The 23,086-nt window shown below is 40.0% G+C and overlaps 1 protein-coding gene across 2 annotated transcripts in view; it reads left to right on the plus strand.

Annotated features, from left to right (window-relative positions):
• The window catches only part of MTFR1 (mitochondrial fission regulator 1), a 36,268-nt gene that overhangs the window by 3,484 nt on the left and 9,698 nt on the right, over window positions 1-23,086 (plus strand). The window contains exons 1-4 of one of the 2 annotated variants that reach the window (XM_080929619.1): window positions 8,063-8,146; window positions 10,919-11,060; window positions 18,161-18,259; window positions 22,965-23,080. In XM_080929619.1, coding sequence (XP_080785745.1) covers window positions 10,995-11,060; window positions 18,161-18,259; window positions 22,965-23,080 — 281 coding nt within the window. In that variant the 5' untranslated portion in view covers window positions 8,063-8,146; window positions 10,919-10,994. Of the gene's footprint in view, window positions 1-8,062; window positions 8,147-10,918; window positions 11,061-18,160; window positions 18,260-22,964; window positions 23,081-23,086 lie in introns of those variants that run through there. The other variant, XM_080929618.1, reaches the window with a different exon arrangement.

The following is a 23,086-nucleotide window of genomic DNA, read 5'->3' on the forward strand; positions in this document are numbered from 1 at the left end:
CCCTCCGATCCCCTAATCCTCCATCCTTTCTTTCCCACTACCTCTGGTGGGTGGTGGGCTAAAAGGGAGGTTAAAGCATTTAAGAATCATCATTAAAAATAAGTTTTTTTTAAAAAATTAAAGTTACAAGTAACTACTAGTGTACCTCACTAGTAGTCTAGTTGATACATCATAGTGCTTTGACATAACTATAAAATAATGATTTATTATTTAACTTATGGGTACAAATTCCTAGAACAATCTGAAATCAATATACTGTGTCCACTAAAACTTTAGTATATTGCTATGTTCCAGGACCTAGCATTTTTTTAAATCTACATTAAATAATTTCATGACCTTCATTTCTTCTCAAAAACAGAAAACTGATTAGAGCTAAATAAAGTGGACAAAAGTTTTCAAGTTTAGTTTTTGAAGTTGTTCTGGAGGCAGGGTCTGAAGCTGTGTATGGTGGCACTCAGGACTGTCATTTCAGCTCATGGTGGGTGGAGGCAGGAGGAGCAGGTGTTAAAGGCTATCATGGGCTCATGGTGGAGGTGGAGAGATGGCTCAGCAGTTAAGAGGATTGGCTTTTCTTCCACAGGACCCAGGTACCATTCCCAGTACCCACACACAGCTAACAACTGTAACATGAGTCCCAGGGGATAGGGTGCCCCTTGTGGCACATCTATAACTCCAGCTGTGCATGGTAGGAAGTTCTCTTCTGGTCTCTAAGTACAAATCTTTGTTGTTTTTGGCTTTTAAGACAGGGTCTATTATATAAGACAAAATCTATTATATAACTCTGTTTTTTATGGAACTCGCTGTGTAGAAACGGCTTGCCTGGAAATCAAAAGGGTCCACCTGCCTCTCCCAAGTGCTGAGATTACTGGTGTGCTCTATCAGTATGCTCTATAATGGTAAATACGAGTATACTGGGTAAATAAAATAACTCTTAATAAACAACCAAGCTGACCATGTAGCCTAGACTAGTTAATAATTCCATGTAGTTAATGGGATCTTCCTCAGATATCAAATACTAGGCATGCAGCATCCACCTCAGCCTTCTAAGGTCATTCAAACAACAGGGTCTAAAGACTTGGCTTAGCAGTTAAGAGCCCTTGTTGCTCTTTCTTGTGTAAGTGCTCATTTCTGTTCCTAGCATCTATATGATGGCTAACAACTGTCTGTAACTCCAGTTCCAGGGAATTCAGTGTCTTCTGCTTCTGGGCAGGTTTGTGGTACAATTACATGCAGGCAAAATGTTGTGTACATAAAAATTAAATAAACAATAACAAACAAAAGGAAAAAGGTCACATCCTGTTGAGGAAAAATGAGCAAACTTTTGGACTATAGGGACAAAAGCACAGGAAGACAGCTTTTTTTAAAAAAAGCAAACTTCCAAACTTTCAACTAATCAGTTGTTGTTACTTGATTATTCTAGTTTTTTTTTTTTTTTTTTTTTTTTTTTTTAAAGATTTATTTTATTTATATGAGTACACTGTAGCCATCTTCAGACACACCAGAAGAGGGCATCAGACCCCATTACAGATGGTTGTGAGCCACCATGTGGTTGCTACGAATTGAACTCAGGACCTCTGGAAGAGCAGTCAGTGCTCTTAACGGTTGAGCCATCTCTCCAGCCTGATTATTCTAGTTTTTACATCAGTGTTTGACACCGGAATGTGGATTGTCTTTTTTTATTTTTATTTTTGATGTAAGGAGTTAGTATGTATTGTCTTAGTGTTCTAAAAGTAGATTCTAATTTCTATTTATTCTCATTTACTCTTGGTTCTCTCTCTAACTGCTAGCTGCTCCCCTCCCCATAAAAGTAGTTTGTTGTTTCTTATAATGTATGTTAGAGTAGCCTAGTTAATTAACCTGTATACCATCATCATAGAGTTTCTAGGAAAAAGTATGTTTAGCTCTGTTTGTGTAGTACAATGAATTTAAACTTATCTCTGACTAGTTTACACATAAGTGGAATTTAGACTATGGTTATTTTATTTGGCTTTGACAATTACTAGGGCATAACCCCTAACCTTCTCTTCTAATTGCAGACCTGGCCATGTCCCCAGTGCGTACCCCAGATCCTTGCTGTTTCTCCTGCCCATGTGCTCATGGTTCCTCTCTCATAGCAGCTTCTGCTCTCCTTTCTAACCTACAACCTGGTCACTCTAAAACCACCTACCTCTAGTCCCTCCCATAATTGGCTGTAGCCAATTTTATTTAACCAATAGTTTTAAATGAAGGAACAAGGTTTGCACAACAAAAGCTTGTAAACAGAAGACCCTTAGGAATAGAATAGCATTACAGCACACAGCAACAGACCAATCTGCAGCCTGCTTTAATGCTATTTCTTTGATACCTGTAACCTTGTAAAAAGGCAGACATGGTGGCCTGCATCTATAATCTGAGCTCCTGAGAGAGAGACAGGAGGATTCTGGGTACTCACAGGCTGCCTAAGCCCAGGACTATGAGAAACCCTTCCTCAAATAATGAAGCTAGTGAGGGATAAGAACTATATTTACCTGTAGGCATAAGTGTAAATAATTTAGAATGTATTTTGTGATGCAGGATTATGTAGGATTATGCTGGTTTAATAAATTAGTTGTAGGTTCTCTAATATCCACGACTTCACCAGTCCTGGGTAGTTGGCTATGTTTCTAGTACCATTCATAATTTCTCCTGTTGAGTGAATCTTACATCCAATAAGAGAGCTATTGGTAATCACTATTGTATCATAAGGTTATCTTGCCACACTGGTCATTGTTGTGGTTCATACCTCATGGCTGGGCAAGATGGTTGATTGCTTTTCTCCTTTGGAAGCTTGTATGGTACCTCCTAGTAACTGGAAAGCTAATCTTGAGGGGAGGAGGCTTTCCAGTCAGATCCACCCAAGAAAGAGCACAATTGGTTTTCTAAGACAAAACATCCCTAAAACTGCATATATACAAGTTAACATGCAATTGAAACAGGTTTGGTTTTTTTGTTTGTTTTTGTTTTTTGTTTTTGTTTTTGTTTTTTTCATGAGACAAGGATTCACTGTGTAGCCCTGGATGTCCTGGAACTCACTCTGTAGATAGACCAGGCTGTCCTTGGACTCAGAGATCTGTTTGCTTCTGCCCCTATGCCTTCTCAGTGCTGGGATTGAATGTGGGCCACCACTGCCTGGCTAGCAGGTTGTATTCATATATTTAGGCATATGTATTGTATTAGTCATGCAGGGTTCTCTAGAGGAACAGACTGATAGTGCATATATATGTGTTTTCTGGAGTGGTTGTGATCCCATTAGTCCAACAATCACTAGCTTTTTACAGAAGTGTCAACGACCTGTTCAGTCCATGAGACTGATTGTCTCTGCAGCCCCTAGAGAGGTGCCAGTCTTTTTGGTTTACATTGGAATCCCAAAGAAGTTGTAACATCAGGGAAGGAATACAGCAACAGAACAGTGGGAATGAGCGCAAACAGGCAAAAAGTTTCCTTTTTTTATAACTTTATGTAGACTGCCACCAGAAGGTATGGCCCATTTAGGGTGTGTCTTAGTTAGGGTTTTACTGCTGAGAACAGACACCATGACCCAGGCACTTCTTATAAGGACAATATTTAATTGGGGCTGGTTTACAGGTTCAGAGGTTCAGTCCATTATCATCAAAGCAGGAGCATGGTACAGGAGGAGCTGAGAGTTTTACACCTTTCATTTGAAAGCTCTAGCAGAATATGGACTTTCAGGAAGCTAGGATGAGGGTCTTAGGATGGGTGTGTCACACTCACAGTGACATATCTACTCTAACAAGACCACACTCCAAATAGTGTCACTCCCTGGGCCATGCATATTCAAACCATGACACCTCAAATGACCAACCAAGAAAATTCTTCACTGGTGTATCCAGCTGCCTGGGTTCTAGTTGATTCTAGTTATATTCAGGTTGACAAGATTAGCTATATCACACAAGAACACTTACATTTATATACATGCACACATATGTGTATATATGTATCAGTGCTATGGGAAAAACAAGCTGGGTGGAAATTAGCCATCACACAAAGTATAACACATTATATATAAGTCTATCACAAAGCATTCATGTAACAGACACCTAAGAAAAGAAAGATTGCATATCAGAAAACACCAACTATTAGTTCCCTGGACTGAATCAATGTAGCTACCGTAACTCCTTTCAGTGTTTGTGTTTTGTCTTCGTTTTAGGACTCTTGTTACCTGTCGGAAATGTACTGCTTGTCTTTTTTCCCCTTAATTTCTGATAGTGCTAATGTATTTTTCTGTTTTTTTTTTTAAAGATTCATTTATTTTAATTATATGTGAGTACACCGAGGCTGTCTTCAGACACTTCAGAAGAGAGCATCCTATTACAGATGGTTGTGAGCCACCATGTGGTTGCTGGGACTTAAACTCGAGACCTCTAGAAGAACAGTCAGCGCTCTTAACCACTGAGCCATCTCTCCAGCCCTTCTCTGTTTTCTTAATGGATTTCATCAGAACACTATATTTTTACACTTATGGACTCTTCAAAGAACCAAGTTTTTCATTTGTTATTTGCTTTTGTTTTTATTAAGGTTTTTATATATCTCCTAGGCTGGCCATGAGGTTTAGAAATTAAAGGAATTTGCTTTTCTGCCTGCTAAACCAGCTTTTGACTTGGTTATCCTTCCCATTCTTAATAGGTCTCTGATGGTTTCAGGGTCAGGAGTTTTTATTTTTTTCTTTTTCCACCTAATTTACTTGTCCTAAGTGAGAGGAGAGTTTGTTTGGATATTACCTAACTCAGAGAAGCAAAGTCATATAAATATGTATGTGTGTGTGTTTGTGTGTGTGTGTGTGTATGTATAAATATATATATATATATATATATATATGTATGTGTGTGTATTTATTTGTTTATATAATATATATTTGAGTGTAGGTCTCCCTGTCCAATCCAAGCTGGTCTTGAACTCTTTTTTCCTTTTTATTATTATTTATTACATATTTTCATTATTATTTTATTATTTTTTATTATGCTTTTCCATTGTGTGGGTCCTGGGAATCTAATGTGGATCTTTAGGCATGACAATAGGCACCTTTACCCCTAAGCCATCTTGTTTTCATTTTCTTGAACTCTTGATTCCCTTGCCTTACCCTCTCACATATTAGGTAGGATTGGAGGTACGCCACTTAACAGTTGAGCAGCTATTCCACACTGTTCTAAAAACTGAGCTATAGTATCTGTCACAACTGATTAAGTCAAATGAACAAAAAACCAATTTGGGCATATTATTTTAATATGCTAATGTACAGAGAAATGTGCACAGGTCTTTTTCTTTTTTCTTCAAGATAGGGTTTTTCTGTGTAGGTCTGGCTGTATTGGAGCTCTGTAGAGCCTTGAACTCAGGATTCACCCACCTCTGCCTTTGGTGGGCTGGGATTAAAGGCATGCACCATCACTGCCCAGGTGCACAGGAGGGTCTTAATTCTGGTTGATCAGGAAAGACTTCTTAGAGGAGGCATAGCTAAGCTGAAACAGCATTAGTAAGACATAAATTAGTATAGGAGATAGTTGGTAAGTAGGATGTTGACTACAAGTTGAAAGATGAAGCGTATATTGAACCTTTGGAGTTACCTTAATGACTGGCAAAGTGTAGACTGTGGAGGACGACAAAGAACTGACCAGATAGATCATAACCAGTTAGGGTGACCAGGAGGGAGTACCTGTCTATTTATGATTGTGAAGGTTTCTAACAAGAAAGACAACGAGATGGTATCTGGTGAAGACAATAGAAAAGGAAAGAAGAAAATGGAAAAATTGTGATAGATTTATTTTATTTGCTGAGAAATGGAGGAGGAGGAAGATGAATTTAAGAGATAGCCCATTTTTCTGCTGTTTTAATAGAACACCCAGGGAAGATTTATTTGGCTGTTTTAGAGAAAGAAGTGAAGCACCTTGGCACCTGCTTTTGGGACAGTCAAGCTGTCCAGTGGGGAAAGGAACAGCAAGAGAGGGAAGTTGGGGAGATGGAATGCATAGACGGTGTTAAACTGGTTCTCCTAGTCAGAAACTAACTGCACTGACTAACACACCCTCTCCGCCCATCTGACACTTCTTGTTTTTGTTTTGCATTGCTTCATTTGAGACTGGGTCTTGCTGTGTAGCCTCCACTAGCTTTAAACTCAGTAGAGCCAATTCTGGTGTTGAACTCAAGGTAGTTTTTCTGTCCATCCTAGGATTATTACTATTTGGGGACTGGGTTTCTGTCATAAACCTCATTGTTGTGGGGAGCCAGGCAGGGTGAATCACACTTGTTTGGGTTTTTAAATACTTGTTTTATGTATCCCACATACATACAATACCCTCTGAGGCCAAAAGAGCCTCAGATTTCTGGAACTGGAGTTATAAGTGGGGTTGTTAGAGCTGCCATGTGGGTGCTGAGAGCTAAACTCAAGAACTGTCCTCTGCAAGAGTAGTAGGTACTCTTGTAATTCTGTTGTTTAGGAAGTACAGGAAATCAATAGCTAGCATAATGAGAGTGAGGCTAACCTGGGCTATAAGACATCTTGTCTCAGAAATCAAGCAAAACAAAACAAAATTTGGAGGGCATAGTCAAACCATAGCAGATGGCGTAGGTAAGCTTGAGTCAGCTGGTCTGGAGAGCGTTGAGGGAGCAGTAAGGCTAGAAATGTGTAAAATAAAAAGCTTACTGAATTGTTGGAAATTGGGTTTATGAAATTCTAAAGTTTCAAAGACGAAATAACTGAAATTAGTCAAAAGAGAGTCAAGTGGAGCTTGGATGCCTTTGGTAGAATGTGAGGGTGAAGGCACAGGAGGTTATTGGAGATTATTGCCAAGTACGCCAGGGACACAGCTGCACAGTAGAGGCTCACCTTGTGTCGTGAAGCCTTTCCTACTGTGAGAAGGAGAAAAGACATGTTCAGATAGAAACCATAGGATTGTGTGAGTGAAAGCTAGTCTAGGTATGGTTACCCTTCTGAAGCAGCCTCTTGCTATGGGAGCTGGGTATTAGATTTCTTTCTGATGACACTAAGGACTGAGCCTGGGGTTTTGTGTGTATTACAGCCCTCAGCACTAGATTTGGTGTATGTGTTCATGGGGATCTTGTGTAGCCTAGGTTGACCCTAGATTGACTTTAAGCTGAAGATAACCCTGAGTCTATCAAAGCTTCATCTTGCAGGAACAGGGATTATGGGAGTTCACAACCAGATCCCAGGCTTTGTGTGTTTCTGTTGTTTTCAACAAAATAAGATTATGTCTTGCTATGTACTGGCCTGGAGCTCAATCTATAGTATGGAGCCTTACACTTGAAGAGCTCCATCTGTCTCGGCCTAAAATTTGGTTTTGGTAAACATACTTTCAAACATTGGCTAAATGGTAAAGACTATATGAGGAAGAAAATTGTTTCTGTCCACTCTTTTCAGGTTTAATAGTTTGATATATGTCTTTCTGTGTATAAGAAAAATAAAAAGTTGAGGAATTTTATAAAAATGAGATAATGTTCCGAGAGCATTGTTCGTAATAGTGTAAATGGACCTTCAAGTCAGTAACTAAAGTATATATACATAACCTTTATACATGCCTTTAATCCCAGCACTTGGGAGGCTGAGGCAGGTGGATCTCTGAGTTGGGAGGCCAGCCTGGTCTACATACTGAGTTCTGGGCCAGCCAGGGCTTTGTAGAAGACAGTGAGGCCTGCTCTAGCAGCCAAGTGTGGCAAACCTGGCGATAGGTTTTGCCCTTTCTGCCTTTCCTTCTGTTAGATTACATTGCTAAAGCTGGCCCCCAAGGTCTGTTCCCTCTTTTGGCCACTGACTCATTCCTGAGACAAAACACCAAGGTCATTATTTAGCTAATTTGTCAAATCAGGATTTAATGGCTCATGATAACACAGACTACCTACCCCACCCCCTTTTTTCCTTAAAAACCCACTCCTGCCAAAACACTTGTCACTGCTGCTTTGTCTGCCTTTGCCTGATTCAGAGGCAGCTTCCTCCCCTGATTGCTTCTCCATGATAATAATCTTGGTATCTAGTGTGTCCTGTACTGACTTCTGTCTAATATCCCCTACAGACCCTGTCTCAAACAAGCAACCAACAGAGCAGAAGCTGTATTTTAAAAAATTTACTTGAAGTATAACTTACACTCCAGAAAATATTTTGGTGAGTTTTTACAAAGTCAGCACATGAGTATCTGTACCAAGAAGAACAGTGTCCAGGAGCCCTGGAGCTCTGCGGCACTCTTAACAGCCGTATCCTCTTCTAGTTTTTTCTAGACCCTTTTTCCGAGGCAGGGTCTCATGTAGCCCAGGTTGACCTCAGACTCACTGTGCTGCCAAGGGGGACTTTGATCTTCTCCCCTCCTCTGGATTTAGTGATGACAAGCATGTGCTTGTCTTACCTGTTTATGTCTTTCTGAGAATGGTAGCATCAGTGTGAAAGTTAGAATCTTTCAAGCGTTGACAGCACCATCATTGACAGTCAAGTGTGCAGAATTCCTTTTAGGGGAGGGCTTGGAGTAAAGACTTAGTGAAAGTCACAGATGAATGACAGCAGTGACTTGCGTGTCCTAAGTGACCAAGAGTGTAGAGCAGCTGGTGAGGTAGCAGCACTTTGGAAGACAGAAGAGAATCACAAGTTCAGAGCCAGAGATGGAGAGAGCTTAGCAGGGAGGTACACTTGCTGCTTTCCAGAGGACTGAGTTCAGTTCCCGTACCTCTGTTAGTAGGCTGAAAACCCACCCTCTATACAAATACAGCTCCAGGGAATTTGTGCCATCTACGGGTCTTCTTCAGGCTCCCACGTGCATTTGACAGACTTGCATACAGAGCATAAAAATTTAAAAAAAAAAAAAATTGAAAGCCAAGGGGTCATTGCTTCAGTACATAATCTGTTTGAGGACTTTGTTTTTGAGAATTCGGCAGGAAGCAACATTGACACTTTTAGAGTAACAGTGAGTGGAAGCGCTTTAGAGAAGTCTGTAGAAATAGCAGCATTCCAGTGGCTAGCCAGTTTTTCATTAGACAATGACTATGGCAGTGACTGTTGAATCTGTGGAGTTGGGCTGCTCCCTAGAGCAAGTGGCGGTCATTATGTCACTTCCGCTGCCCATTTCGATTTGGCATGGCACTGTCAGTCTCTAGAGTTGAATGAATCAGTATTTCATAAAATTCTTTATATCTGTACATCTTACTGGCTCTGTTCTTGAGAACCCTGGCCAATGTAGTATTAAAAATAAAGGAATCTGGCTGGGTTTGGAGGGACATACCTATAAACTGAACTCAAGAAGCAGAGGCACAATAAGAAATACAGAGCCAAGTAAGTCTATGCAGCGAGTTAAAACCAGCTTGGATTACCATAGACCCTGTGTGAAAAAAAAATGCAAGCAATAAAAAACAAAACAAAAAAACAAAATATAAAATTCAAGAGAACCCAGGGCTGGGGAGGTAGGTCAGTTGATAAACACAGGGACCTGAATTTAATCCCCAGAACCCAAGTGAAAAACTGAGTGTGGATAATGAATGCTTGTAATCCAAGCACTGGGAGGAGGGAATAGGCAGATCCCTGGGGCTTGCTAGCCACCCAGTATACCCTGTGCAGGCAGGCTCCTGGCCAAGGGCTGACCTTGTGTTGAAAGAAAAGCGTGTGTTGGGGGTGAGGGGTTAACAGCATCTAGAGAACAGCCCCTAACTGTCCTGTGATACCCCATAAGTAGGTGGCCACATATATATGTAAATATGGTTTTCTATTTGTTATAATTAATGCTTGGAAGCAATTGAGATGTCTTTCTTAGATAAGTAAATAAACCTCTGCACTTTTAGAGAACGGAACATTCAGCACAAAAGAAATAAGCTTTTAAACCTGAAAAGTTGTGGGTGGACAAAGCCCAGGTGTCATACTAGGTGAAAGAAGCCAGGCAGAAAAGCTGCATATTGTAGGCCTCTTGAGATTGAGACAAATCTGTAGGAAAAGAATTAAATTAGCTGGGGTGGGGGAGGAGTAGGGAATGGGGGAGTGAGGGGAATGGGGGAGGTAGAGGGCTGTGGAAGGGGGATAGATCTGAGTTCAAGGCCAGCCTACCCTACAGAGCTCCAGGACAGCCAGGACTACAGAAAAACCTTGTCTCAAAAAAAAAAAAAAAGGGCATGTGCCTGTTTGTACTGAGACAGTCCTGACCCCTCTGCCTCAGCCTCCTCAGTGCTACCGCACTCATGACATACTTTGGTTTTATGACACGATTTCTTGTAGTTTAGGGTGGCTTTGAACAACTGGTTCTCCCACCTTTCTCTCCAAATGCATATGAGGTTCACCACATCTGACTTCTTTATTTAAAAAAAAAAAAAATCACTCATTTCTGTTTGGACAGTTTTGAGCCTTTGCTTTTCAAATTCCTATTGACTGGAAGATTTGTTTATATAATAACCTGCATAGGACAAAGTGATACTATAATGTATCTGATCTAAGGTCTAGACATGGGCATCTTTATAAAGTAATGAAGACATGTATGTTCTGGTTAGTGTGGCATATGCTGCATGCTCTCACATCACAACAGATTCTTGTGTCATGCCTGTGTTGTTGTTGCTATTTTTTTATTTTTAAGTTTTTAAAATTCATCTTAGTTTTATTTTTGAGACAGAGTCTTTTTGTAGCTCTGGCTATTCTGGAACTATGTGGACCAGGCTGACCTCAAACTCAAAGAGTTTGCCTGCCTTTGACTTCTGAGTGCTGGGATTCTAGGCGTGTGCTACCATGTAAACAAGCTGGGAATGTGTAAATTTTGTTTTCTCTAATTTGCACTCCAAATTCTGAGGTATTATATTTTAAGTTTATTTTGTGAGACATGTAAACATAAAGATGCTAAATAAAAACGATCTCATCTTAGTACTCAGTTGTGAATTGTTTAGACTACACTCAGATTTGCACTGACATTTTCAGTGTGCTCTATGGACCATGTGCTGCTATGGATGCCTGAAGTACTTGACCTGCAGCTTGGGAAGACGCGGCCATCTCCATGCTGGGCTGGATTAAGTGCCTGATGAGGATGTGGATTCAGCGAATTGGGGTCAGCATGCAGTCGGTGAGTGCTCACAGCCCATCCTAAAATCCAGAAATTTAGATGTTCTGAGGCTTTTCTGAGAAAACAATAGAACCTTTGGCAATACTCAAGTTTATTGTTTGTGTGCTGTGATTTGATTACTGTGTAGTCAGAAATGGGACTGCTCCTGGTACAGTGAGGCGGTGACTTCTTAGGTTATGTTTAAAACTCAGAACTATAGTTACGTGATCTGAAGAACAGTGCATTCATTAGTGAAGAGAAGCTTCAATAAAGAGAGAAATCACTGACTGGCTCACAATTTGTAACTATGAATGTTTTTGGATTAATATTAAATATTATAAACAAAAGATAAAGCATATTTTCTAAAAAGTAACAATAGAAAAAAATTTTAGCCTATTATAAAATTCTGTGCCATAGATTTTTACTTATTTTTTTCATTTTTGTTTCTTTGTGATAGTATTTCTCTGTGTAACCCTGACTGTCCTGGAACTCACTCTGTAGACCAGGCTATCCTCAAACTTAAGAGATCCACCTGCCTTTGCCTCTTGAGTGCTGGCATTAAAGGTGTGTGCCTCCACCACCTGGTGATTTTATTTATCTTGGAGATTATGATTTTATTAATTTAAAAAATATATTCAAAATTACAGTATGTCCCAGGCTGTCTTGTACGTTAATGTATAGGCCAGCCTGGTTTCAAACTCAGAGATTTTCATCCCTAAACTAGGAACAAGAATGCTTGCAGTATAGTTAACCAGTGGATTAGATGGAAGTGTCTATCTGGATAGGGTCATCAAGGGAATAGAAAAGGGACAGACACAGATACAATAAAACCAGGATCAGGTGGCTAACATGCATTGTGTGTTTTCTCAAGTACCTGACTTGAAATAAACTTGATAATAAACTTAAAGTGTCCTAGGATCCCAAACTGGCCTCCTCCTTGACCTGCTTTATCTGCTTCCTCATTTTTAAAAAACAGACAACTTTTAAAAACATTATTGTGCATGTGTTCAAGCATCAGAAAGACTTGAAGGACTTGTTTCATCTATGTAGATTCCAGGGATGGGGCTCAGGTCATCAGGCTTGGCACCAAGGATTTTCTCCGCTGAGCCATCTTTCCGGCTGGAGTCTGTTGTGTGTGTATTCATTTGCTATGTTGGACATTGCACCTAGGGCCTGGTGCATGCTAGGCGTGGCTCTACCTCTGACCTACATCTCCCACCTTCCAGCTCCCTTTTAAAAAACATGGTGTGCATATGTATGATGCATGTATGTGTGTGCATGAATGAATACCTTAGCACATATTAGAGGTTAAACAGTAACTTGGTGATTTGTTCTCTTCTGCTTTTATGTGGGTTTCAGGGATCAAACTTCAGGTGCCAATCTTGGGCAAGCCCCTTTAACTGTTGAGTCACTGTACCAGCAACTTCTCATCCCTTTTTAAAAAAACAAAACACAACTGTGTTATAAGATGCGGTCTCACAGAGTTGCTCTGTCTGGTTTTGAACATGCAGCTGTAGTCGCTCAGTCCCCGAGTAATGGGTGTTACATGCTGTTTACCTCTTGTTCTACTGTAGACATTAGCAATGCTTTAACCACCATCCACGATTAGTGTAGTAAGCCAGTACTCAGTGACCCATGCTTTTACATTCATACCGAGGAGAGACTGAGCTTCCCAGCTTGGCTGCCTTGTCCAGTTACCCCAGGCAGAGAGCAACTCTGAGTCTACTGTCCTGCCTCTTTCTAGTCTATTTTGGTACCTCCAAAAGAAAGGGAAAAACCCTTATGAATACCTTACCTCATTTATTACTGATAGGCTCATGGAAGAGTATCTGTCTTACAGATGAGAAAGTAGAAGTGTAAGGGACAATGATTTGTTTGTAGACAATAAGTTGGCAGCTCCTGCTTTTAAAGCCAAGGTTTCATGCTGCTCTAAGGCTCCGCTGTATCTGTCTCCTCACTGCCTTCCACCTTGCTTCCTTTTCTTTCTTTAAACAGTGTATCACTCTGTAACTCTCAATGTTCTGAAACTATGTAGACCAGGCTAGTCTTCAATTTACAGATCTACCTCTTTACTGGGATTAAAAGGTGTGTGCCATAATGCCTGGCTCACTTTTTTTTTTTTTTTTTTTGGTAATATTTTGCTTTGTATGTATGCATTTTTTTTTGCCTTCATATATGTGCCTGCACATGCATCACTTTGTGCTTGTTGCCAAGGAGACCAGAAGAGGGTACCAGATCCCCTGGAACTGGAGTTAGAATAGTATTTTTAACTGCTGAACCATCTTTCTAGTCTCTCAACATTTTTTTTTTAATGTGTGTGTATGTGTCTGTCTGTTTGTGTGCAAGTACTACAGTAAGTACATTTAAACTAGAGGACAACCCTGATTGGAGAAAGGAAAGAGACAGACAAACAGATCCAGCCAGCAACATGGTATCAAGCCTGATGACCCAGAGATCCACCCTTGGAACCCACATAGTGTATGAAAGTTTTGCAGGTCTCCTTACAATTCCTGCAAGCTTATCCCATGCTTGAATATATGAACACACACAAAAATAAATTTAAAAACTTTCGATTTAAATTAGATGAGTCAGTTTTCTTCATCCACTGTGTGGGTTCTGGTTATTGAACTCCAGTCACAGGCTGAGCTGCAGTCTTTGCGGGCTGAGCTGTCTCAGTAGCCATACTTCAACAGTGGTCTGTACTTACAACATCTTCATGATGTTCCAATTCTTTCTCCATCCTATGTGGTGTCCTTGAGGAAAAACTGCAAAATTTATGTTTCTATGTAGACTTTTTTGAGACGGTCTTCTGTGTAGCTCCCCCGTTCTAGAGTGATGGTCCTGGACTGTGAACCTCCAGTTATTGGAATATGATGGAACTGGTCCCAGCAGTTTACATTTGAAAAATTACAGGCAGTATGTGAATTGTATTAGCAATCTATTCATAAACCTCAGTTATTGTTACCAGTTTGTGCGTTGGAGGGAAAGTATGAATAAGTGTGTGGCTGGGAGAACTGAGAGAAACCTACTCTGGTTAGGGATTCTACTGTTGTATTGTATGTGGTGTGTATGTATCTGGGGTGGTCACATACCAGCAAGTTTAAAAATTTTGTTTTTGGCTCCTTTGGAATTAGGAATTTGTATTTGTTGTAGTAAATATTAAAAAATGAAAATCAGTTTATCTCTTTACCACCCCCGAGGTCTCACTCCTCAGGCCTGACCGCGATACCAAGCCGCGCACCTCTGGAGCCTGGTCCGAGCCACCACGGCCCAACTCGTCCACACAACTCCCTTCCCCTGGCGGTTTACTACCGCCTGTTCTCTGCCTCTGTCCCGGGGTATTTCTGTACCCCAAATCCCACACAAACACAACTCTACAACCCGATAACTTTTCATACAGGTTTATATGTTCAACTCTCAGTCCACAAGCCCTCTACACAACAAAATTACATCAAATAGACAAAGATACAAACTACCCTTCATAGAAGATGCTAGACCTATAAAATCCTTAATGTTCATAGCTATTTAATGCCAATTAATATCACCTGGGTCTAGCTGGTCCTTGGGAAACTCCATGTTGCCATGACGACCTTCACCCTCCCTCAAAGCTCTCAGGCCTCTCTACTTCCCTTGCCCTGCCTAGTCACTGGCTTTCCTTTATTTTACTTATTAAAATGGGAAGGTTCAGTTGGAGTCATGTGACTAGGCAGCCCTTCTTGGGGAAGTGGAATTAACGTTAAAATACAACAGCTTCAGGACAGTCTTCATGTATTTGTTGAATCTCCTTAAAAACTGTGATTAATGGTTTGTATTCTCTCCCCACCAATTTTATACGTACATGTTAATTTACAAATAATTGCAGGGATATGAGACTTAAACTATGTCATATAGATTGAAGAAATCATTAGAATGAAGCTTATTGTTTGACTAAATTTTTTTTTTCAAATAATAATCATAATATAGTTTCTAATGAGTTTCTCTGTTGAACAGGACAGATGACAGCTTCAAACATCACACTTCTGCAATAGCATTTCATGATACGAAAGAGAACAAACTTCTTTTTCTTGTCTTTTTTTTTTTTTTTTTTTTTTTTTGCTGCCATCACTTTCAGACCCTGTTGCTAAATGTTGTGGACTGTCATCCCTTGACACAGGCATGCACATGTACACAGACATTGTTGATTATTTATAAGTAGTTTTTGTAGATATAGCAATGTATAGTTTCTCTCAGAGGTGCATTGAATTGTCTTATTAATTAGATCAAATGTTCTAGAAATGACAGTTTTCTCTCTGACTACGCTTTCATCTGAGAAAAGTTTGATAGCGGTTTCTCTTTAGAGTCTGCCCTCCTCCACACTAGTATTCAGATTAGCACAGTTCAGCCACAAGTCAGGGTAGGAGGCACACTCAGGCCATGCAGCCTCCCAGGGCACAGACAGTGACTTTTCAGCACCATCTGTTCACTGTTTCTTCTGAGCCATTTACAATTTCTCCCCACTGTGAGGGCTGTATTTAAAAGGGGGTAGGGGAGAAAGAATCAAGTATCGGGACCTCGAATCAGACTTCCTGGAAGTTAGCTGTTGTTTGCCCTCGTTTCTCATCATCTAATGGAGACTGTGACTCTTCCTAAATATTCCAGTCATCATTATGTAGTCCTTTGCTTCACATTATTGTTCTCATACTAAGTACTGGGCAGCTAGTTCACAAGGATCAGAAGAGCAGCATCATGTTAGTTTACTGTGTAGGCATAAAGACGTAATGACACAATAGCAGTCTGTTCTAACTTTGTAGGCAAGGCCTCAACAGTTTACTTATTCCTTATAATTAAAGCTGAGTCACTGGCCACGTCCCTTCCTGAAAGCACCTGGCATTCTTTCCTGCTGATGTTAATCAGATGGGAAGATGCTAGTGAGGGCTCCTGGAAGCTGGCCCTGACTTGGGCAGGTCCTTTCCAAGGTTTTCTTTATGATCTTTCTTCCTCCTTGGACAGGAATTTTCCCCCAGGGGTGCAGGTTCACTTCAGACTAGGTAATTGTTACATTATGATGCACAAATAGCATTCCGCTTTTCCTACATCACAGTAGAGCAGAAAAGAAGCGACTGTGCTGTACTTCCCATTGCCCTATGGGCTTTTTTAAAAAAAGACCTATCAGAATGTTTAAGGTAAAAAGCTTAATGAAGGATTGTCCTGTAATGACTTTTCCGTATTCTTTCTTGGCTGGTGATTTCTTTTTGTTGCTCTGGGTAGTTGAACCATTTCTCTGTTGGAAGTCTACCTCATCTTCATGTAGTGAAGACTGATGGTCCTCTATGTAATTGTTGCTGCTCTTGATACTTTCCGTAACTAGGGTAACATTGTCTTATGAATTCTTTGTGTAACTTCATTTACATTTTAACTTTGAATCTGTCTGCTGACCCAGATTTCCAAATTGTGTTGTCAGTTTTATTTACTTACAAAGATTTTTTTTCTTTGAAAGAAGGAAAACAACAACAAAAGGGTTTTTGTTGGTTGTCATAGAATTTTCTGGAAATTTTCCAGATAAAAGTCAGTAAAGCCAGGACCATAGATGATAGAAAAACTTAAAAGAAAAAAGATTTATCTATTTATTTCATGCATATGAGTACACTGTCGCCATCTTCAGACACATAGCAGAAGAGGGCATCAGATCCCATTACAGATGGTTGTGAGCCACCATGTAGTTGCTGGGAATTGAACTCAGGACCTCTGGAAGAGCAGTCAGTGCCCATAGTACTGAACTATCTCTCTAGCTCCATAGAAAATTTTTTAAATGGTTGAGACAGATGCTTGAGGTGGGGTGGGTACCATATGTACCCCTACAAACTTACTCTGATTCATACATATTAGTATTCTAAATTGGATTTAGTTTCTAAAATTTGAGAATTAAAAGCTATTTCTATAGTGTTTCATATATGATACATGTTTTGAGAATGGTACATAGTTTTGGAAAGTGTTATATCTACCTCAGTAAATAGGAACTAATTGTTGGTCACAAAGTTTCCATTAGGCTAATTAGTATCATAATTACATTAATATAGTAACCTAATTTCATTCTTAAAAATTAGAATTTTGGCTGACCTTAACCAGGGAACTATGTCCATTTTTATCTGATTGATCTTTATTTAGTATTAAGAGATAATTGAATATGAAAATTTGAACTATGATTTTTTTTTCTTTCAAAACTGTTCTTTACCCCTCTGTCTGGGCTTTCAGTTGTAGCATTCAACATGGGTAGATTTTTTTGAGTTAGAAAGATAATATTCCAGCTGCAACCTCTAGTAACTTAAGTAACGTTATGGCCTGGGTTGTGTTGTGAGCCTTTAGGACTCGTCTAGTGCACTGTGGGTGGAGACTCGGTGTGGCAACTACTAATGCACAAAGCATTTTGTAAGATTTAAAGACAAGGCCCTTCAAGCGGGAAAAGTGGGACTGGACTTATCCCACAAATGCTGGGCACACTTGTGTGTAGAAAAAAATAATATTCATGACACAATACTCCTCCTCAAGCTTCATACAGATTTCATATTTTATTTGAAAAATCACTACAGCCAAAGTGGATTATATTCTAAATTCTTAAGTTTTTAAAAATTTTAAAACTGAAAATATGGTAGAATAGGTACAGAGCATTTCTTATGTAGAATCAGCTGTAAGAAATTAGTTTGTACTCCCAGTACCGTATTATTTTGAGGTTATTAGAGGATATCGGTGCTGCTGAGACGGCTCGCTGTACAAGGGGCACAACCTGAGTTTGATCCCCAGAACTCAGGGAAGGTGGCAAGAGAGAAAAGACTCCCCAGAAGTGTTCTGATCTTTAGATGTAAGCCAGCATGTGCTTGAGCACACACACGAAATGAAAATACATTGATATTAGTCTATTTTTACATAATATATTATACAAAGTTTGTTTGTTTGGTTTTGTTTTTTTTTTTTTTTTTGGTGTAATACCAACTGACTGTTCATCCGTTCATTTTTGGATTGAGGGATATTAGCTTATTCCCTAGAATATTTAGAACATTCTGAAACTGTGATTACTGTGTTAGACCCATGTATAGTACTGTTGACTGAGAAATTTGTAATTATTTGATTTTTCCCTGTTTCCGTAGGTACTGTGGTCTGGAAAACCATACGGTTCATCTCGAAGTATTGTAAGGAAAATTGGTACCAACTTATCTCTGATTCAGTGTCCAAGAGTTCAATTTCAGGTACTGGGCTTTGTGTTTTTCATATTTTCATAGTACTATGTGCCTTAGAAATGTGAATAGACAGTGTTTTTGCAAATATTGAATTGTTTTTGAGGCTTTCTCCTATTAATAACTTTGAAATAGAGAGGATTAACAGTCAGGCTCTTTCTAATTTTAGATGCTCTGAAGTGATTATTTCAGATCCTCAAGATTTATCCTCCCTGAAATGCCTAGGGGAAGCTTGGGAAGCCTGTGATAAGACAATTGTTAATTCCCAGGTGACCTTGAGCCAATTTGGCCTTTGGGTGATTATTTAATATTATGCCTTCTTTAGCTATTCTGATCCTAAAGAAGTCCTTTTTTGTTATTATTTTGTGGTGGTTAGGATTGACCTGAGGGCCTTAGGTGTACAAGGCAAATATTCTAACGTTGAGCTGAACCTTTTGCACTTAAAAATGTTTCTTGGGGAGAGCAAGAAGCGTGAGGAGTTTGATTCCTGGAATCCACATGGTGAAAGGAGAAAAGTGACACTTTTAAGTTGTCCTCCAGTTTACACACTCACAGTGACACACACACACACACAGAGAGAGACAGAGAGAGAGAGGGACAGAGAGAGAGAGACAGACAGAGAGACAGAGTAAATAAATAATTAAATAATTGTAAAAAACATCAGTGTTTCCTTCCTGGCAGTAATCCTGTCAGTTCACCACTGTGAAGGGCCAGGTAAAGAACTTTGAAGGTTTTGTTTTTATGAACTTCTAAGTTGTGTGAAGTAAACAGAAAGAGCTGGGAATGTACCCCTGTATCTCAGCACCTTAGAGGCTAAGGCAGGATCAGGGTTCAGGCTAGCTCTGGCTACATAAAATGATACATTGTTTTCGTAACAAAAAAGGAAATAAAAGTCCAGCAATGCAAGTGTGCATTTTTGTGTCTCAAATTTAAGAACATATGCATGCAGGTGATCACAAATACTAACAAAATTTATGATAACCTGGATAGGAGTTGATGACGGGGTTGGTATTGTGAATTCAACTTTCTGTAACTCACAGGCCTCTGGGTAACTCAATCTTAACAGTTCTTTGTGGTAATTTTGTTCCACACTGTTTTCTTGAATTTTCAGGAGTGACTGTTGGAATTGGAATAGTTATGTAATTATGCAAGTAATGAGCTGCCTTTCCACTACAGGGAACTCACACATCTGGAAGCAAAATGCCCACTTAAAGAAAATAGCCCATTTTTCTTTAAAAAATAAACTTGAAGATTATGCTTTTTGCTAGATGCAGATATTTTCTTAGAGAGATATTAAACAAGCAAATATGTTAATGAGCACAGAGTTAGGGTTACGATCAGAAATGTCTTGGAGGAAAACATGTATATGGAACATACACAGATTTTCAGCATTTAAGTCACGTTAAGTATTACAGGTAGTCGAGAGATGGCTGGTTGAAGTGCATGGGTGGATGTGGACGTGCTATATGTAAATGCATAAGCTAGTTTAGAGCAAGTGACCCAAGCTTGATGTGTTTTTGGTATATATATGGATACTAAGCATTTTGTTGAAGTCCATTTTCTCAGGGTAGTTTATTAGAATACCATAAATTAGTCAAGAGTGCTGTGGTAAGATTCCAATATATTACTGAGTTTTTTGAGTTACTGTTTTTTAATTTCTCAAAGACTTTAAAACTATAGTGCCTACTCTCTATTTTCTGTGTTTTTATTCTAATCTTTTCTGCGAACAGTAGCTTTAACAGGACAGGACCTTCCTACAAATTAACAGTAAGTCCTTTGTTTTCAGACATCTTGTCTCAGCCATGCATGCTCAGGGTCACCCGTGAATGCCCACGGCAGCGGTGTCTTAATCATGCTTGAAGAACTTGGCCTCGCTCCCCTTTGCCAGTGTGCACGTCTCTTGACTTGTACTTTGCCTGAGTTGTCCTGGAGTCAGCCTTTCCCGTCCCCTGCTAACATCACCCAGGGAATGCCTTTTCGAGTAGCAGAGGTGGCCTTGAGAAGAGTTATTTGGGTTCTGCGTCCCCTCGGCTCGTGGTTGAGTCAGTCTTGGGTGGGGACAGCTGTATGGGTAGGACATTCTGACAGCTGTGCTGCCGTCCGCCTCTCAGGTCTATGCCACGCGTTGTACATGGGATGGTTTGCAGCGTAGTTCACATAACATCTAGAAGGTGCCATGCTTTTGCTTTTCTGCTTTACACTTTTGTTTTACTCTGCTTTGTGAGACAGGGTTTCTCTGTGTAGCAGCTCTGGCTGTCTTGGAACACGCTCTTGAACTGAGAGGGTTTGCGTCTGCCTTTCAAGCGCTGGGATTAGAGGAGTGTGCCACCACCATCATCTAGACTCAGCATTTCTATTTATTGTGTGTGTGGGTGTTTTGCCTGCACTGGTGCACCACAGAGGTCAGGATAGGCAATCAGTTCCCTGGGACAGAGATATAGATGGTTTTGAAGTACCATGTGAATGCTGGGAATTGAACCCATGTCTTTAGGAAGAACATGGAGTGCTCTTTACCTTTGAGCTATAGCTCCAACCACTTTTACACTTTTAAAATTCTATTTATTTGTGTGTGTGTGTGTGTGTGTGTGTGTGTGTGTGTGTGTGCACCATGCATGTTCCCTGGAAAACATGTGGAGGTCAGAGAATAACTTTCAGAAGTCATTTCCTTTTCTACAATATGAGTGAGTCCTAGGGTTTAAATTTAGATATAAATTAAAAGCAGTATCTCATCTGTAATTATTGTCATTTATAAAACCTTGAAAATTATATTTGAGTCCTTAAATGTGGGCAGTCCCCCCCCCCCCCCAGTTATTTAAAATAAGGTCTGGCAGTATAGCCAAGGCTGGACTTGAGGCCATGATCCTCTCTCTTACCTCCTACTGTTGGGGTTCATTGTCAGGGCAGGCATGCCCCACATGCCCTGAATTGACACTGCTTTACTGCCCCTTCTGCTTTTTTTGAGGTAATGTCACATTGCTCAGACTGGCCTCTGTTGTATGTAACTGTGGACCTTGCATTTCTGATCCTCTTCCTCCACCCCCACAGTGCTCCGCTTATGCTGTGCTGGGGGTCAAGCCCAGGGCTTCCAGCTGCTGGGCAAGTACAGGCTGGTAAGAAGTTATGCAGATATCACACCGAATCTGCTTTTGAAATTAAGACATTTTACTCTTCAATAAAAATTACAGGAATTTTAGTTTTCCTCCAAAATGAAGCACTGTAAAGACAGACTCTCCTAGTCTGGTGTGGAGGAGCCCTGAGTTTACAGGAACGGCCTGAGCACTGGACAAGTTCCCCGGTGTAGCATGCCCTACAGATGTGTTAGTGAGCATGTCTCTGTGGCCTTTTTGGCTTCTTTTTTTTCTTCAATTCAAAAGTGAGTTGTTGTATTTGTTTCTTTATTTCTTTTCTTCCTTTTCATGTACTGGTTTTGCATGCTTGGCAAGTACTTTACAACGGAGCTAGCTTCCCAGCCTCCAAACCTCACTCTTAGGAAGTTAATTTGGAAACTTTTTCTACAGATTGCTAATCATAGACCTTCTGACTCTGACACATGAAATGTAGCCTAAATTACTACAGTTCAGTTGTTTTCTCCCTCAGGTACATTTTAGTATACTCTTTGGTATTTCTTTCAAGATAGTTTTCCTTCATATATCTAAAGAATTTTGCTCTTCTGTTCTTTGTTTTTAAAATAGTGTTAAAACTTTAATACTTTGCTATTTAATACTCAAGGGTCAAGATTTAAGGCATTTAAAAATTCTTTGAACCATATCATAGTGTAATATCATATGCACATAATATAACACAAGTTGCTTTCTTCATTGCTGTGGTCAAATACCTAAACAAGAAACGTAAGGAAAACGTTATATTTTTGCACACAGAGGAGGCAGTCGTTCCTGTTGGGGAAGGCATGTTGGTGGAAGGTTAGGTGACTGGCCCAACGTCTGCAATCAGAAAGCAGAACAAAACCTGCTGGTACTCAGTCAGCTTCCTTCTGATCGTGTTTAAATTCGGTCTTCCCTCCTCAGACCAAGAAGTATGTCTTCTGGGTTTTGTTTGTTTTAAGACAGGAGCACACCGTGTATTCCTGGAAAGCTTGAAACTGACTTTGTACACCAGGTTGGCCTTGGATTCACTGAAGTCCACCTGCTCTTGCCTCCCCAGTGTTCAGGGAGGTTGTAGTCAGGTTGATAAGACACCATCACTGTCACGGGATCATCACAGTCATTATCTAAGAGTGTTTATTAGCCATCACCACCACTAGTGTCTTACAGTTGTTTACCACAGTGGGACTTGACAGTAGTGACCATCAGCATTACTGGGCTTTTATAGTCCTTTACCATAGTGATGGTGACTTTGTTGACTTTGTGTCCTCCACATTTATTTCAGGAAAAAGTGGCATCTTTTTTGTTTGGGTGCTTTACGCATGCTAGCCAAGTATCCTATCACTAAGCTACATTCCTAGACCCAAATGAGTGGTTTTTAATACTTAGAATCTATTTTTCTTACGCTTTTAGATAAATAAGTGAATTATGATGTAGAAATTGGGTAATGTTCAGATCCTGAGGTTGTGAACTGGGGCTCAGTAGCCTATGGAAGCCTGCCATAGAGCTTCTGGACCAACCAAGAGGTGTTAACACCAGCCTGATGGTATCTCTTTGGTTTATAATTTTATGTTAAATTTTACAGACAATGGACTTTCTCTCTTTGTAACTTACAGCTTACCAGCCATGTGACAGAATGGAGTCCCAAGCACTCAGGAGAGGGTGTGGTGGCATCATTTGCTGATGTTGGATGGGTAGCTACTGAAGAAGGAGAGTGCTCAGCAAGACTCAGGTTAGT

This window comes from Micromys minutus (genome assembly GCF_963924665.1).
Source record: "Micromys minutus genome assembly, chromosome: 15".
NCBI classification, from domain to species: Eukaryota; Metazoa; Chordata; class Mammalia; order Rodentia; family Muridae; genus Micromys; species Micromys minutus.